This window comes from Myxocyprinus asiaticus, chromosome 44, assembly GCF_019703515.2.
Source record: "Myxocyprinus asiaticus isolate MX2 ecotype Aquarium Trade chromosome 44, UBuf_Myxa_2, whole genome shotgun sequence".
Taxonomy (NCBI): domain Eukaryota; kingdom Metazoa; phylum Chordata; class Actinopteri; order Cypriniformes; family Catostomidae; genus Myxocyprinus; species Myxocyprinus asiaticus.
In genome coordinates this window covers 16,892,971-16,909,346 of record NC_059387.1, presented here as the reverse complement: position 1 = coordinate 16,909,346, position 16,376 = coordinate 16,892,971, and the positions used below count along the sequence as shown (strand labels likewise).

The 16,376-nt window shown below is 37.2% G+C and overlaps 1 protein-coding gene across 3 annotated transcripts; it reads left to right on the top strand.

The window, feature by feature from the left end:
• The first annotated feature begins 2,349 nt into the window (after positions 1-2,349).
• LOC127434316 (XK-related protein 9-like) lies at positions 2,350-7,735 on the top strand. 3 transcript variants are annotated; one of them, XM_051686963.1, is made up of 5 exons: positions 2,350-2,437; positions 2,732-2,779; positions 3,299-3,677; positions 4,299-4,483; positions 5,535-7,735. In XM_051686963.1, exons 3-5 carry the CDS (start codon positions 3,385-3,387, stop codon positions 6,158-6,160), a joined length of 1,104 nt encoding a protein of 367 aa, XP_051542923.1. In that variant the 5' UTR covers positions 2,350-2,437; positions 2,732-2,779; positions 3,299-3,384; the 3' UTR covers positions 6,161-7,735. The 3 variants fall into 3 exon arrangements, with proteins under 3 accessions (XP_051542923.1, XP_051542924.1, XP_051542925.1); XM_051686965.1 differs by lacking the exon at positions 2,350-2,437 and adding an exon at positions 2,448-2,606; XM_051686964.1 differs by lacking the exon at positions 2,732-2,779 and having other exon boundaries at positions 2,385-2,437.
• Positions 7,736-16,376: the final 8,641 nt, after the last annotated feature.

Below are 16,376 nucleotides of genomic sequence, written 5' to 3'. Positions count from 1 at the left end.
TGCGGCAGTTCAGGAGAGAGAGAGCCACACGCAGCTGCCGTGTGTGTGTGTGTGTGTGTGTTTGTGTCTTTTTGTTTTTTAATTAAATATTACTTTGACTGTTCAGCCGGTTCCCGCCTCCTCCTTGCCCATTTTAAACCCTGTTACATTGGTTCTGAAACCCGGGAAGGGGATGCGCTGTTGTGGAGTCCTCGCCACTGCCGTCCGCCTAAAGGAGCAGCCGCGGCTGTCCGCCGGGGGGACGGTGGAGTCGCTGCCGGCCGCCAGAACGCGGAGGGGCATTCCATACGCCAGGGGTCGGAGGACTCGCGGCTGTCGTCCGCCAAAGGATGGAGGAGTGGTTGATGACCAGGCGAGGGTGTTTCTGGAGACCAGCGAGCAATTTTTTCTCTCACTGTCGCTCTGCCTCACCTTTATCCCTCTTCTCGGCTGATTAGCCTGATTGGGGGCCGGGCATGCATAGTCACAGTCCGGCCCGGCCCGGCCCTGCCCTCCTCCTCGTCACAGTATGATCTTACCCTGATAAAAAAAAGGTTTAAGGCATTTTCATGACCTTAAATGTTATCAGCTTATTAAGCAAAATTGGTGTAAAATCATAAATGCTCATTGAGCCTGTTTACATGCACACCAATACGCTGATATCTCCCAAAAATCTGCTTGTTTAAAAATTCCAGAAAGCAAGAAATCCACATTTACATGTTAATCAAGTCAAACTGTGAAGAGGCATGCGCACAACACGTGCACACATTGGATAGGCCACTAAGAACGGCAGTTAAGGTGTTTACGTGCAACGCGAAATCGGGGTAATTGGCAAAAAACTACCCGTGTTGATCGGTTCATTCGCACATTTAAAAGTAGGTACTTACACCGATTATGCTAAATAAGCAGACAACGTGTGTGGTCATGTAAACACCTTAAACGGCTTTCATTTATTGGTGTGAGGTCATAAATGGCTTAAGAATAAACCTATTTATACACCCAGTTTTTTCCCATTAGTCCGATTTTGCATGGCATGTAAACACCTGAACCAGATTTCTTCACGGCTTTTCCAATGTACACAAGTGTTGTGCGCATGCCTCTTCATGTTTTGACATCAAAATTAGAGAATAATGCGATTTTGTCAAATCTCATGTAAACATGGTTTTCTTGCTTTGTCTGATTTATTTTTTTTTTTTAATAAGATGAGTTTTGGGAGTCATCAGCGTACTGGTTTGCATGTAAACAAGTCAAGTCTAGTCATTTTTATTTGCATAGCACCTTTCAAAACACACATAGTTTCAAAGCAGCTTTACAGAAGAACAGGCATTAACAGAAGATAAAACTGTAATATCTATAATGTCTTAGAGTCATCATTGTGTAGTTTGATAAAATACGATTGTGAATTGTGTTTAAAAATAAGTAATTAAATAATAATTGTATTTATAACCCCAGTGAGCATGCCGAAGGCAACTGTGGCATGGAACACAAAACTCCATAAGATGTTGGTTAATGGAGGAAAATAACCTTGGGAGAAACCAGACTCACTGTGGGGGCCAGTTCCCCTCTGGCTAACATCATGAATATAATGCCAATATTACTTATGTATAGTGCAAGTCATGGTTTAAAATTATTAAACTAAGTAAGTGTTAAGGGCCGGTGTTTAAACAAAGATTTTGTAAAAACTGTAAGTTTAATGTCTAATGTCTTTGAAGTCTATCCTGGATTAACTGCAGAATTTTACATAGATACATTGTCCTTTGTTAGTTGGCTGATGAAGTGTTTTGTTGGCAATTAATTGATAGTCTATGTATTCCATTTCAAGAGTGTAGTCCATCATTAGTCCGTGGTGATGCAGGCAGAGATCAGTTAAACATACTCACTGACAACCCAAAGCATAATCAGAGTAGCCGAAATTTTGCAAGGGGTGGAAGATATGTAGAACTTTGTGAATGACAGACATCCAAATTATGCAGAAATCTGCAGAGATAAATTATTTTTGTGCCTGCTGATAGCCCCATGGCCCTTGTAACATGAAGTACAGTTACTTGGAAGTCTTGTGAATGCAAGTACATACTGTAGAACGTGTAGAGCAGCATGCCAGAGCAGACATTTCCTGTGTTTCATTTTTGTTTTCCAACAAAGTAGCCAAACCCACATAAAGAGCACTTTGCCAACATGTACTTAGATTAAATGGTAGTAGAAAAGAAAAAGCAGAGAATGGAAGGGTGAGAATGGTAGAGATCTCTTCTTGTTGTTCCATTAAAAAAAAAAAAAGTGTCAGGGATAGAATAGTTGCTTTCTTAACACACTGGGCAACCCCATACATGCATCTAAAGACACAGTGACTGCTGGATTAGTGCAGGAAGGGTGTGGTTTTATCTGTCAGTTGATTTATGAGAAATCACATAGCGACTTATCGTCACTTACAAACTGAAAAAGCAGAAGAGTGGAAGCCCGGGTAAGTTTCGGATGTGATTTTACACTTTGAGCCTTTCCTGGTAGCCTCTAAGAGTAAAAGTATTGATTTAATGCTACACTTGGGAACACTGTAAAATGACAGTTTATGGCTCATGTATAATAAACAAGCATATGATCTAGAGATTTTTAACCTGAATATTCAATCAAAGGTCTGTATATTACAATATGACATAGTGTTAACAGTAAGTACTTTATGAATGTATTTTCAGGATGTTTCTTTTTGGTTTACTTTGTAATAATACACCAAAAAAACTTCTCATGTTGAATTTAATAGCTAAATCGCACACAGACTGAGAGCTTAGCAAATGATGGGCAAGGCAAGGTAAGCTTATTTTTATATCACATTTCATTAAAATAAAGACATATACAAAGTGAAATATTACATCATTTAAGAACATATTTATGAATAAGATGACATACTGTATGTCAGCCCATCTATGAAAAAGTACTTTTGATGACGTACTGTAAGTCAGAATAAGCAATTGTTTCTGAAAACAGACTGTGTGAAAACAGAAGTTTATTGTAACCGAGAATAGTGTGTTCCATAATTTGTACACATTACATCATTTCCTTGGGTGAACACAGCAATTTGTGACACAATGTATTCCTTAGACTATCACGTTATAGTTATTATTGACAGAAACTAGACAAAGTCCAGAACATACATATTGAAGATATAATCACAACACATAGATATAACCTGAAATTTGTGGACACATGAACAACTGAATCCATAAGAATTCATTCATTCAGTTCATGCACAACAGAATTTTAGTTTAGCTGTACAACATTTTACAGTGTTTTAATTTCTGTATGACTTCTATGTTCTATTTCCATGTAGGTTATGAAGACATGATGAGGATGAGTCCACCAACTCTTCTTGGAAATTCTACCTTCAGCATTCAGCAAATGCCATAAAACACAATCATGACATCTACTGGAGGGGATTTGAACACATTTCGGTGGCTATGCACCATTATCGGATTTATTTTCTATCTAGGAGACATTGGATCCGATCTCTTGTTAACCGTGCAGTATTTTAGAGCCGGACATCTCACCTGGGCTGCATTGACTCTTGTGTTTATTCTGAGCGGATCTTTATGCATACAAATATTCAGTTATGCATGGTTTAATGATGACAAGAGAGATAAAGAAGAAGACAGCCTGTCCACTGGCCATCTGATTGGGATTCATGTACTGCAGATAGGCATAATTACTAGGTAATTTTAAGTTAATTAGACCTAAACATAAAAATAAGGAGGACAGAAATGGACTTCTTTACTTTAAAGTGGCCCCGGAAAGTATTTGGACACTTAAGCCACACATTTATGGATGTCTTTGAATTATATAACAAAATATCAAACCAAGTGGCATTTATTTTAAATATAGCACAAATACACTTTTCAAAGAAAACATTTCACAAAAGCAATTTGTTTGGTTTCAAATAATAATAATAATACAAAACAATCCTTAAAAAAATTCCTTTTTGACATATTTGGATACTTGGTTGTCAAACTTTGTGGAAGTGAATGTGTTGAATCTGTGATTAGTCTGCTAGGACAACTGTGCGAACTTGAGGGGAACTGATTTCATGCAGCCTCTAAAATGAACTTGGGACCAGTTGGTTAAATGATATTGAACCAAAAATAGGTCAGAGATAAGGTCTAGTATCATTTCTTTGCATCCAATGTTATCCAATGCAATAAAATTCATTCATTAAGCAGGACTTGAGTGTCCAAAAACATCTTGGGCCCACAGTACCTACATATGAACATAATTTGTGTCATTCAGGCACACATTTACAAATGAATGATGTCTGTTGATCTCTCTTTCACCGTTAGGTATCTCGATCTGATGAAAAGGAGTTTAAAATCCCTTTGGTTCAACCAAGTCCAGTCACGACTTTTCGACCTCGCTACAGATCTGAGCATGCTCCGCTTGTTTGAAACGTTCCTTGAGAGCGTTCCTCAACTTGTTCTGCAACTCTATATCATCCTGGAGCACAACCATCGCTCTACTCTGCAATGTGAGTTCATAGATAGATAAAATCTAAGCATCTGCCATGTAAATCAAAGCAGTCATAAGACTTTTTGAGACAGGGATGTGAAACACTAGTAAATTTTTTTCCACTTTCTTATGCATTTATTTTATCCCCTTTTCTCCCCAATTTTGGAATGCCCAATTCCCACTACTTAGTAGGTCCTCGTGGTGGTGCGGTTACTCACCTCAATCCGGGTGGCAGAGGACAAGTCTCAGTTGCCTCCGCTTCTGAGAAAGTCAATCCGCGCATCTTATCACGTGGCTCGCTGTGCACGACACCGCGGAGACTCACAGCATGTGGAGGCTCATGCTACTCTCCGCGATCCACGCACAACTTACCATGTGCCCCATTGAGAGCGAGAACCACTTAATCATGACCATGGGGAGGTTACCCCATGTGACTCTACCCTCCATAGCAACCGGGCCAATTTGGTTGCTTAGGAGACCTGGCTGGAGTCACACAGCATGCCCTGGATTCAAACTCGCGACTCCAGGGATGGTAGTCAGCGTTAATACCCACTGAGCTACCCAGGCCCCCAATACCACTACTTTTAACCAATTTCTCATTTTAGTGTATACCAAATTGACTATTTTTTATAAAATAATATATTTTAAAAATGTAATATATTTTTTGGTTTACTAATTTACTGTATGAAGTCAGTTCCTCATGGAAATATTGACAACCAGAAAGTGGCGAAATACTTTTTGTCATAATTTTGAACATTATATCTATTGAACCATACTCTTTTTTTGTAAAAAAACAAAAAACAAAAAAAAAAAGAAGGTGGCGTTTTTTGGTGCTTTAAAGTGTACTTGTGCTAACTTTCTTAATCCCAGCTGGTTTGATATTTTGTTTTTATATCTTTTATATCTTTTATATAGAATAGAATAACATACATACTGTAAATGTTTTAAGTATTGCTTAGATGTCCAGATCCTTTTAGGCCACTGTATACTGTATATCAGCATGAGCAATAAACATCTGCAGTTTGAGCAGTAATCAGATTCATTATTAAAAAAAAACAACCTTTTTTCAGATATCAGCATGGCCGTGTCTTTCCTCAACATCGCCTGGTCCACAGTGGATTATCGTCGCTGTTTACGCCATTCTCTACCTCACGTTAACGAGATGCCTTGTGGAATCCCCACAGTTGTGTATCTACTCTACAAGGTATTAACCATAACTCCTCGAATCCTCAGCCTCACCGTCTTCATCATGCTGTCCACTTTCAGCACTCTAGCAATGGCCTTCATATGGCTGTTGGGAACCTTCTGGGCTTGTTTGGAAAAAACTGACTTCTGCACTTCACGAGTCCTTGAATATATTTATCGAGCCACTGTTGGAGTCATCCTCATCTTCACATTCTTTAACATTAAAGGAGAGAACACCAAAGTTCCCATGACAATATATTACATTTTCAGTGCGAGTCAAAACCTGGCAGCACCTATTCTGTTGTTTCTTTTCAAACCAGAATCCGAGGGGACTGACTATTTCTTGCCCATAATATTATTTATATTAATGTCAAATTCACTTGGACTGGGTTTCCTGGGAATCTATTACAGTCATCTGCACCCTCGTAAGGTGGCTGACGAGATAGATGGAATGGAAAGACAGGAGCAAAAGACAGAAAAAACACGTTTAAACCATTTTATACAAATATAATAATCTTGCTTATGAACTAATGAACTGGACAACTGAAAAAAGCTGGCTATGTATAGTTATTTATAAAGACATTATATGCTTGAATTGATAATGAAGGATCTGTTTAAAAGCTATAAAAATGTTTTAAAGCTGCCAAGGAAGATATCTGATTTACAGGTATGAAACTAAACCTGTACAAATTATGAATAAGATTTCTGCTGCTGAGATTAATGCCTTTAATTCATTCTCTACCTCTGATCACTTTTGTTAGTAGTTCAAGCACTACCACATTTATAACACAAGATGGCACTGTTGTTCCATAAAAACTTAAAAAGCAGTCTCTAAAAAAATTTAAATCTGTCATTTATTCACCCTCATATTATTTTAAACTTGTATGACTTTCTTTCATCCAAATAGAGATGTTAGGTAGAATATTAGGGACAACCTCAGTCACCATTCACTTTCACTGTATGGAAAAAAAAAAAAAAAATGCAATGAAAGTGAATGTGGCTGAGGTAGTGATTTGGCCTAACATCTCCTTTTGTTTTCCACAGAAGTAAAAAAAGTAATCCAGGTTGGACATGAGAGTGAGTAAATGATGATAAAAATGTAAATGTAAATTTGTGCACTACCCCTTGAATTTTCAGAGTACATTAAAAAATAATTTCAGTTCTACTAGACTTCTATACTGTGTGTGTATATATATATATATATATATATGTATATATATATATATATATATATATATATATATATATATATATATATATATATATATACACACACACACACACACACACACACACACAAATTCAATAGAGCAAGTGATCAACTTGGTAATACAACATGTATAAAAAAAATGAAAAAGGTCAGGACTGCAATTAACACTGCGATTTGAATGCAACATTATGTAACTTTACACGAATCCTTCGTGTGGACATGTATGTCTGACTTAAGCAGAAGGACATGTGAACTTTGACCCTGACTATCTCTGCTTCTAGAGAGACCAAGAGGCTGTAAGATCAACTGCAGATCAGCTGTTTCAGTGCTGATTTAAAGATAATAAACCAATATTGTGCAACCTAGCAGAGTGAGAAAGGATTGAGAGAAGCAGAAAAAAAGAGAGTGAAGAGAAAGGATAAAAATAGAAAAGTGGCCACAGCTTTCCTTAGTAGTTTGTTCAGTGAATATCTGCACTGAGGGGGTGAGTTACCATACAGACAGACTGCAGATTTAATCAACAGTAGAGTTTTCAAATAAACATTAGTATACTTTTCTTCTTTACATACGTTGTATTCTTTGTTTGCATACTCTTTAACACTCTCCCTTACTGATATCATTAAAAACTTAAAAACTAAAAACTTAAACAGAGTTCATTATAAATCTATTTACTTTTTCTATTTATTTTTCTTTTTTTCTGTATTTATTATATGTTTACAGTCTCTGTACTTCCCTGTGGCTCTTTGATGGAGTCTTTATTATTGTGTTTATGAGTCAATTGCATGCTCTATTTTTTATTACCAAACAAAGTATTCTACTCCCTTTCATGATAAATCCATTCTGGTCTGCATGGATATTGCTATGATTTTGCACGTCTAATATTGCATTTAATGGGATAGTTCTCCCAAAAATGAAAATTCTCTCATTATTTACTCACCCTCATGATATCCCAGGTGTGTGTGACTTTCTTTCTTCACCAGAACACATTTGAAGAAAAATAGAAAAATATCTCAGCTCAGTAGGTCCTTAAAATGGAGATTTCTCTTTTGAAGCTCCACAAATCACAGACAGTCAGCATAAACTTCATCCATACACCTCCAGCTGTTAAATTCATCATGACACGATCACTTTTGGTGTGAAAAAGGTAAATATTTCAGTACTTTTTTAACTCTAAATCATGCTTCCGGTGAGCAGCGGTATGCGTGTGACGAGAACTGAGGCACGTGCGTCACAGCCAGAAGAGCAGCGCTGTTTACAAGTGAGGAGGAGGAACGCGGTACAGTAGCTTGGTTGCTTTTGGTTTAGATCTGTATTTGTCTGTTTCTTTACTCACAATGGTGTGTTTGTGTGCTCATCCTGGATGTCTCAACTGAGTGCAGAATGTGAGATTACCTCTGAATCCATAGCAATGCGATACGTCACACGAGAGACTGCTTGGACTCCACCCTCTCGTGAAGCGTTGTATTATAGTTAAAAAGTACTTAAATATTGATCTCTTTTCGCAACAAAAGCGATCGTCTTGCTTTAGAAGACAGTAATTTAACGGCTGGAGTCGTTTGGATGACGTTTATGCTGACTGTGTGTGATTTTTGGAGCTTCAAAAGAGAAATCTCCATTCACTTGCATTTTAAGGACCTACTGAGCTGAGACATTTTTCTGTTTTTCTTCAAATGTGTTCTGGTGAAGAAAAAAGTCATACACCTGGGATATCATGAGGATGAGTAAATAATGAGAGAATTTTCATTTTTGGGAGAACTATCCCTTTAAAAGTAGACTTCATAGACAAGAGATAAAGCAACTCCTTCACTCTTGCTTAGTGTTAAATGCTTAAAGTTACAGACAAATCAGGATTCTGGTATATTAAACAAATTTAAGGAAATATATAGGCTTAGTTTTCATTCAAACCTTTACATTTAATAAATAATGTTTAAATCAGTGTTTTTGATAGGCAGAATGTGTCATATTGGTTAAGATACTACATAAAACAGGGCAATGAAGGTAATTACTACAATCAGTGAACCATTAAAATTGCGCTGACCTAAATAACTTAATTTAACTTGAATATCTTGATAATTCTGTATTATCAGTTAACATGCAACATATATAACATTAATGTTATTACTAGATACAAATTAAATCTAATTACTGAACCTAGTAAACATATTAAATTGACCCGACATAAAGATTTAACATAATTTTACTATAATATCTTGATTATCCTTTAGTAATATCTAAGAAGATACAGATGATACAGACCAGGCTTTGTTTCGTCTGCTGTGAGTCAATCAACCGCCGCCTGTCTCCCTGATTCACTCAAGTTTATTTTTGCCTTTCTTATTGCCATTTCCTGTAAAAGCCAGTCAGAAATGGGGCATACCAACATACACTCACCACAATTTGTCCAAGCACAATAAAAATGAAGGCAGCAGTACGGGTGGCTGTTTTCCATTAGAGCTTCAAAGTCCATATAAAGCATGATTAATGTGCGCTTGAGATGCAGTGTGTCTTTAATTATTATGACTTGACTTGTGGCAGCGAGCACAGATACATTAGCAGCAATAGTAATCTGTAAATGTCTACGCTGGCTACATTCTGACACTGGGGGTTTTGCCTCATAGCTAGAGAATTCACTAGAATGAGAACGCTGAAGCATGAATCGGTGTGGTACGTAAAGGCACTACAGGTCCTTTAATCAGGGAGCACATGCTAACAAATTAGGCCCAGCAGTGACAGATTTGCAAAAGAGGAAAGTTTAATTAAATCCAATCACTTTCTTTCTGATCACAGAGTGGCACTACATTTCTCCCGGATAGTCTTTAAATAAAGTCCACATGGAGCTGGTGAGATATAACTGCGCTGTTTTTTAGAAAAACACTTTTGGATCCAAGTTTAAACAATGGTCTGTTGCCCCTTATATAAATATATATATATATATATATATATATATATATATATATATATAAAAAAATAAAAATAAAAAACAGCTGAAAAACTGGTTTGCTGGATTTAGCTGGTCTCCTAGCCTGGCCATGCTAGCTCCTTAAACCCTCCTAAACCAGCAAACAGACCGGCCTATAAGCTGGGAGACCAGCTAAGTCCAGCAAAGCAGCTCTGGCTGGTTTATGCTGTGTTTTTGTTTTGTTTTTCTTCCTAGCAGGGGCAACAATGGCAGCTGGGATTTTTTAAGTGGCATTTTTGTAAAGGAGAACTGTAGTTGGCATAGGTTCGGGGGGGACATAGAGAAAGGAAAGGCAATCTGTATTGTAGCATAGCTAGGGTGAGGTCAGCCATTACCAGAGACCTGACACTGCCTGTTTTCATATGCCAGAAAAACAAGGCAAAAGAGCAAAGCACTCAAGACCGAGAACATCACTGCGGCTCTGAGGTGGGCTGTGTCACAAACCACACATACACACACCTGGAACTCATTCACAGGATGTTAAACATCACATACATATAGAGGGGGAACACACAGACACAGATGCACATGTACATGCACACGTAAACTAACACATGCACTTCTATGTTTTGTAATGACTTTAAATGACAGTATTTTGAGGGAAATATGTTTGTGATTCCAGAAAAATTCTGGTTTTGATTTCAATCCTGTAGATAGAAGTTTGGACTATCATTCTATAAATGACGTGTTCCATGGCAAAATGATCCTAATGGCAGAATAAATGAAAACAAATGTCTGCCCTTGGCTGTGTAAATGTCAAATAAAAAATAAAAATGTACATTCCCCTAAATAGGTTTATTTGTTCACGGTAATTAACAATGTCCCATTTATAGAGTGTTTACATTAAAAACCAGCACATTAATTAATGATTGCTTGGTATAGTTGCTTCATGGGCCAAATAAAACTATGAATGTGTTATTTCAGGTTAATCTGGCAGTGTATGGTCTTTGTAAGCAGAACAATGACGTTCCAAGGCATTGTTGGGTGTATTAATCAATTTGCTTTTTAACATCAAATTGTAAAAGGAAAAATGAATCAGAGTGGATATATATATATATATATATATATATATATATATATATATATATATATGGGGTAGCCTATAACCTGCATCTCACACTTCTGATTTACTGACAAGCACCATCCCTCATCAGATCTTTTTTGCATCAATTCAAGTGTGAACACATTTCTGTCTAGTGCTGCTGATAGCGTGTTGCGTGAACAACTGCAAAGACACGGGTTCAGATCCTGTGTAAACCAGAAAGTAATTGTGTTTACATAAACAATGGTGAGCATAATTCAGAGGTAGCATTTTCACTCTAAAACTAATTTTTTAGGTAGAGTTAATAAAATATGCATTTATGTTGATTATATTACACCATTCACAACTAAAAATACAACTCACGCTGCCCTGAATTTCAACACTTCCAGCTTCGGCCACTTGGGGGGCAGTGATTCGCATTTCGGTAAGCATAGACCGATTTCAGCAGCAAAACGTTTGACCTGCTGTTGCAGAATTCACGATTTGATCAGTATGCAATATGGTACAGTGATCAGTGATTGCAGATCAGTGGTATTAGATAGTACTTCAGAGGTACTGAATGATTAGTATTTACATATAACATGGTATTTGCATGGTACTTCAAAGAATACTATGGTATTACTATGGTATATATCCAAAAAAAAAAACAACAAAAAAAAAAAACATGGCAATGCCATAGTACATGTATATATATATATATATATATATCATGGTAATACAATGGTACTTTTTGTTAGTTGTCCCATTAATCACTTACAGTTTTATTCCCATCAGGTTCAACAGAAAGCCTCGACTTTGCCAGTCAGAGCAGTAACATAGTATGATCTAGGATTATTTTAATGCATTTGTTTCTTATATCTCATTTGTTTTTGTCACTGATGGGCAAAATGTCAGTGATACAGATAGATAGATGGCAGAGGAAATGTTATATTTTTAAATGTCCAGTACAGTGTCATTTGTGCTTGAGAAATAAACAATTTGATCAATTAAAAAAAAAGAAAAAAAAAAAAAACCTGTTTAAGGAATTTTAATTTTGACATTTGCTGTTAAAAAACAGAGCATAGTGGTTTTAGAGCAATAACCCGGCCACTGCACATCATCAAACGCACTGCGCCGTGAGCACTCTGAGACGGGCCATAAAAGAGGAATGAGTGAGTCAGAAAAAAGCCAATTTGTATAATCCTAATTTAGGGGATTTTGGTTTAGTGTTTCAAGAGTGATGCCAGCCTGGGCGGCACACGACAGAGGCCTGTGTCTCCTGGCCCGGTCCCAGTCATCTCGTGCACAGATAGAAAACAGAAGCCATGTTTTTGTTGGGCATACTCCTGCAGAGCAAAGGCAAGATGGATGATATGGCCGTGTCTGTTTATTTGTGCAGGGCTGTGGTCTGAAGGCATAAGGCAGAGTTTCTTAATACACATGAACCTCTGATTTGGAACGTCTACACAATCAACATCTAAACAACATTAGAAATTATGAATAAGGAATGGACTGGCCAGAGAGTGCAGTATAGTGCAGAGCATGGAAAAGGAAGCCAGTCTTGATTAACCTGATTACGTCAGAATTTCATGTTTATTCTTTTACATCATAGCTCAACTTCCCAAAATGCCCTGGTTACGGAAGCCATCAATTACAAGGTTTTTGTTTTGAATTTACACTGTAGTCCTGAGCTTGATCTCTAGGCAGCAGGGGTGATACATTTTTACCATCATAGTCTGGCCATTTATGTGGTGTAATGATGTTGAATTGAGAGTGCAGGGTGAATATATTTCTCTTTATGCAAAGACAGTCGAAAACGTCCAGTGCAAGACTGATGATCTCTGGCTTAGGGAGGTAAGGGTCCAGTTTCATCTCAAAATAGTGCTGGAAGCAAAGCTGGGGTCCATTTCTCTATTCTAAGCTTTCACGCACTGCTACACCCTACATTCACTACTGCACTGTATCTGTGGTCCAAGGACAGGTTCTGGAGCTAAAAAGGCTTTCAGGGACAGTGCAAATGAGAACAACAGCAACACAATGAGAAATTAAAATAATTTTGCTATAGTTTGGCATGATAATTCCTCCCAAGATTTCTTTCTCATTCTAACAAACATCTCAGGGAGTTTTTCCTTGCCATTGTTGACTTGCTCACTGCATGGGGATATTAAAGGAATATTCCAGGTTCAATAAAAGTTACAAGGGATAGTTCACTCAAAAATGAAAATTCTCTCATCATTTACTCATCCTCATGCCATCCCAGATGTGTATGACTTTCTTTCTTCTGCAGAACACAAATGATGATTTTTAGAAGAATATTTCAGCTCTGTAGGTTCATACAATGCAAGTGAATGGGTGCCAAGATTCTGAAGCTCCAAAAAGCACATAAAGACATCATAAAAGCAATCCATTGTTAAATTCATTTTTTCAGAAGTGATATGATAGGTGTGGATGAGAAACAGATCAATATTTAACTCATTGTTTGCTAGAAATTCTTCTCCCTGCCCAGTAGGGGCATATGCATGAAGAATGTGAATCACCAAAAACACAAAAAGAAGAATGTGAAAGTTATCTACAGTATTTCTCACCCACACCTATCATATCACTTCTGAAGATATTGATTTAAACCCTGGAGTCTTATGGAATACTGTCAATACGACTTATGACGATGTAATGTCAATAAACCCCTAAAACGACAATTTAAACAACTTTACAGCTCAAATAATGCAAAAGTTTTAACAGAAGAATTAATGCAAGTGCTTTTGCTTTTAATGCAAGCTTATGATAAAATTATAAGATTCACATTTCTGTGTTTGAACTCTTCAAAAATTGGCTACATTCACTTTCATTGAAGATTTTTGCTTTTTATCAAAAAATGGAGGGACGAGTTGAAATACATTTTTGTGTTAATCAATATTATGCCACAAATGCTGTCAACTAAGATTAACTTGTATTGAACCTGTAACATTTCTTTAAAGGAATAGTTTATTCAAAAGTGATAATTCTCTCACTCACATTCCATTCCAACTTTCTTTCTTTTGAATTTTTTTTTTCCATACAATGCAAGTCAATGGGTTCCAAAACTTTCAAGCTTCAAAAATACAAAAAGGCAGCATAAAAGTAATCCATATGCCTTAGTGGTTTAATCCACCTATTCTGAAGCAATGCAATAGCTTTGGGTGAGGAACAGAACATCATTTAATCCTTATTCACTGTAAATCTCGACATGCAGCCCAATTGGAAGTGCAGGCTTCAAGAAGGAAATGCTTTGACGCTGCACGCGGTTGCCGGGTACTCAATTGCGGTTTTATTATACATAAATAAGACATTGCATTTTCATTTTCTAGTGTTTTCTATCAACATTTTGGTGACTGCTGTACATAAAAATAAAACAAAGTAAAACAAAAAACAAAACAAAAAACGTAAAGGTGTTGTCAGCGATTTCAGCCATTCTGGAAATTCCAACAGACTTGGCCATTAAATTAAGCACCATTCACACCGCAAGTGACACAAGAGTGACAATGCGACAGTATGCCATTCATTTTCAATGAGAGCACAGCAACTTCCGGCGACACAAGCAACAGTGACCATTGGCAACAATATGTGGGAGCGACTACCAATGGGAGTAAAGACAGCGGAGCTCACGTCATCCATCTCCTGTGAGATTCTGGTAACGAGTGAAGGAAAGACAAAGAAGATTTTGTTGAAATCAATGTTTCAAAAGCTACTATGGCCAGACGTGCAGTCCACCAATAATGTAAGAGTGACAGCAGTAGGAATGCCCACTAGCGACTTCATAGTAAAGAGACTAGCAATACCAAGTGAAAATGTTGTACGCGGTGTGTAAAGGGCATTTAGCCACGCCCCCTCTTTCCAAAACCCTGCACTCCAAAGACATGCGCGCACACACAGACACACATGCACACCATTGTATTAAAGCAAATGGAGAAGGGAGTTTCCCCGAGCGTTTTGCCTTCTGATCCTGAGCGTTTCATGAGAGCAGGATACCGTACCGGCACTTACAAGCATATATGGGCTGCTCTGTGAACGCTCACAGTGATTGACAAGCAGAAACAAAGGATCTGACCGCAGCCCGTAGACATCTTTCTTCCTGCTGTTTACCGAGCCTACAGCTGTTACAGAGACAAGTGCAATATTTCATGGCCCCTATTCACTGTAAAGGATATCTGACAGGTAATAGGGCCGTTTTCTACATGTCATTTAATAAGAAAATCACTAACAGCACCTTTAACCCACAACTGCATTTTCAAAATATCCCAATTGGCCATGAAAACCTTGAACCTGGCAACACTGTGTCAGGTTTTTGTGTACAGCACTCAGGAAGCCTGAACAAACTTCTGTCATAAATGTGCATAAGAGAGCTGGGTGGAAATGAAGATTTTAAGTTAAGAAAGACTGAATTTTTTGTTTGTTTTTCACCCAAAGCTATTGTATTTCTTCAGAAGACATGGATTAAACCATTTGATTCATGTGGATTACTTTTCTGCTGTCTTTATATCCATTTTGGAGCTTGAATATTTTGGACCCCATTGACTTATATTGATCAAAAACAGCTACATTCTTCAAAACATCTTCTTTTGTGTTCTGCAGAAGAAAGAATATCATAAGAGTTTGGGATGGCATGAGTGTGAGTAAATGATAACAGAATTTTCATTTTTGGGTGAACTATCCCTTTAAAGTCAACGCAAAATGCTGTGGTAAACCCATTTTTATTCATAATCTGACATATTTCTGAGTGAAAAAAATGATATTCATTGAGAAAAATTTAGAATGGCACTCAATTTTAGGGGTTGAAAAGAAAGAGGGATTTGTGATGTCAGCCAAAAAGGAAAGATGTTTCAGAGGTGGAGAATGTTATTAAATTTTGATGAAAGTATATATAAGACTAAAACTTTTGTTTAATTATTTTGAATAACATGCAACAATACATTTAGTGCAATAAGACCAGGGACATGCTTTGAAACTATTGTGAATAGCTCTATACAAATAAAACAGATTTGACTTAACAAATTAATTTAACAGCGGTGGTGTGGTGATCTCAAGCAAATCCAGAGCTCATCTTGGGGCTTTAATAAAGTAAACCATTGGTGAAATTTTCATTGAACACAGCAGATGTTACCAGAACATGAATTTGTCTTCATTTGTTGTAACATTTGGGAAGATTTTGAGGGCAGACGTGTTGAAATGTGGATGACCCTGTGGAAGAACAGTGTAAGGAAATGATTTTGAGATAAACACTGACAGTGAAAAAGCTATAAATGTAAAACATAAAAACATTTTTTGGAAGAAGACAAAGCACATATGCAACTGTTTTGGAGAGTAATGTTTGCTTTACAAGTCCATTGTGTATCTGATTTCTATCAAGGTCATGTCAACTTGTCTGTCTCTCTACCTCCGTGTCTATATCAGCTCTAAACACTGAATTATGAAAAAAGATGCAGTGTGGATTTACAGTGTGTGACTCCTCTTTGATGCTGGGTGTAGTGAAATTTGTTCTACATTAAGACAGTGCTAATCTG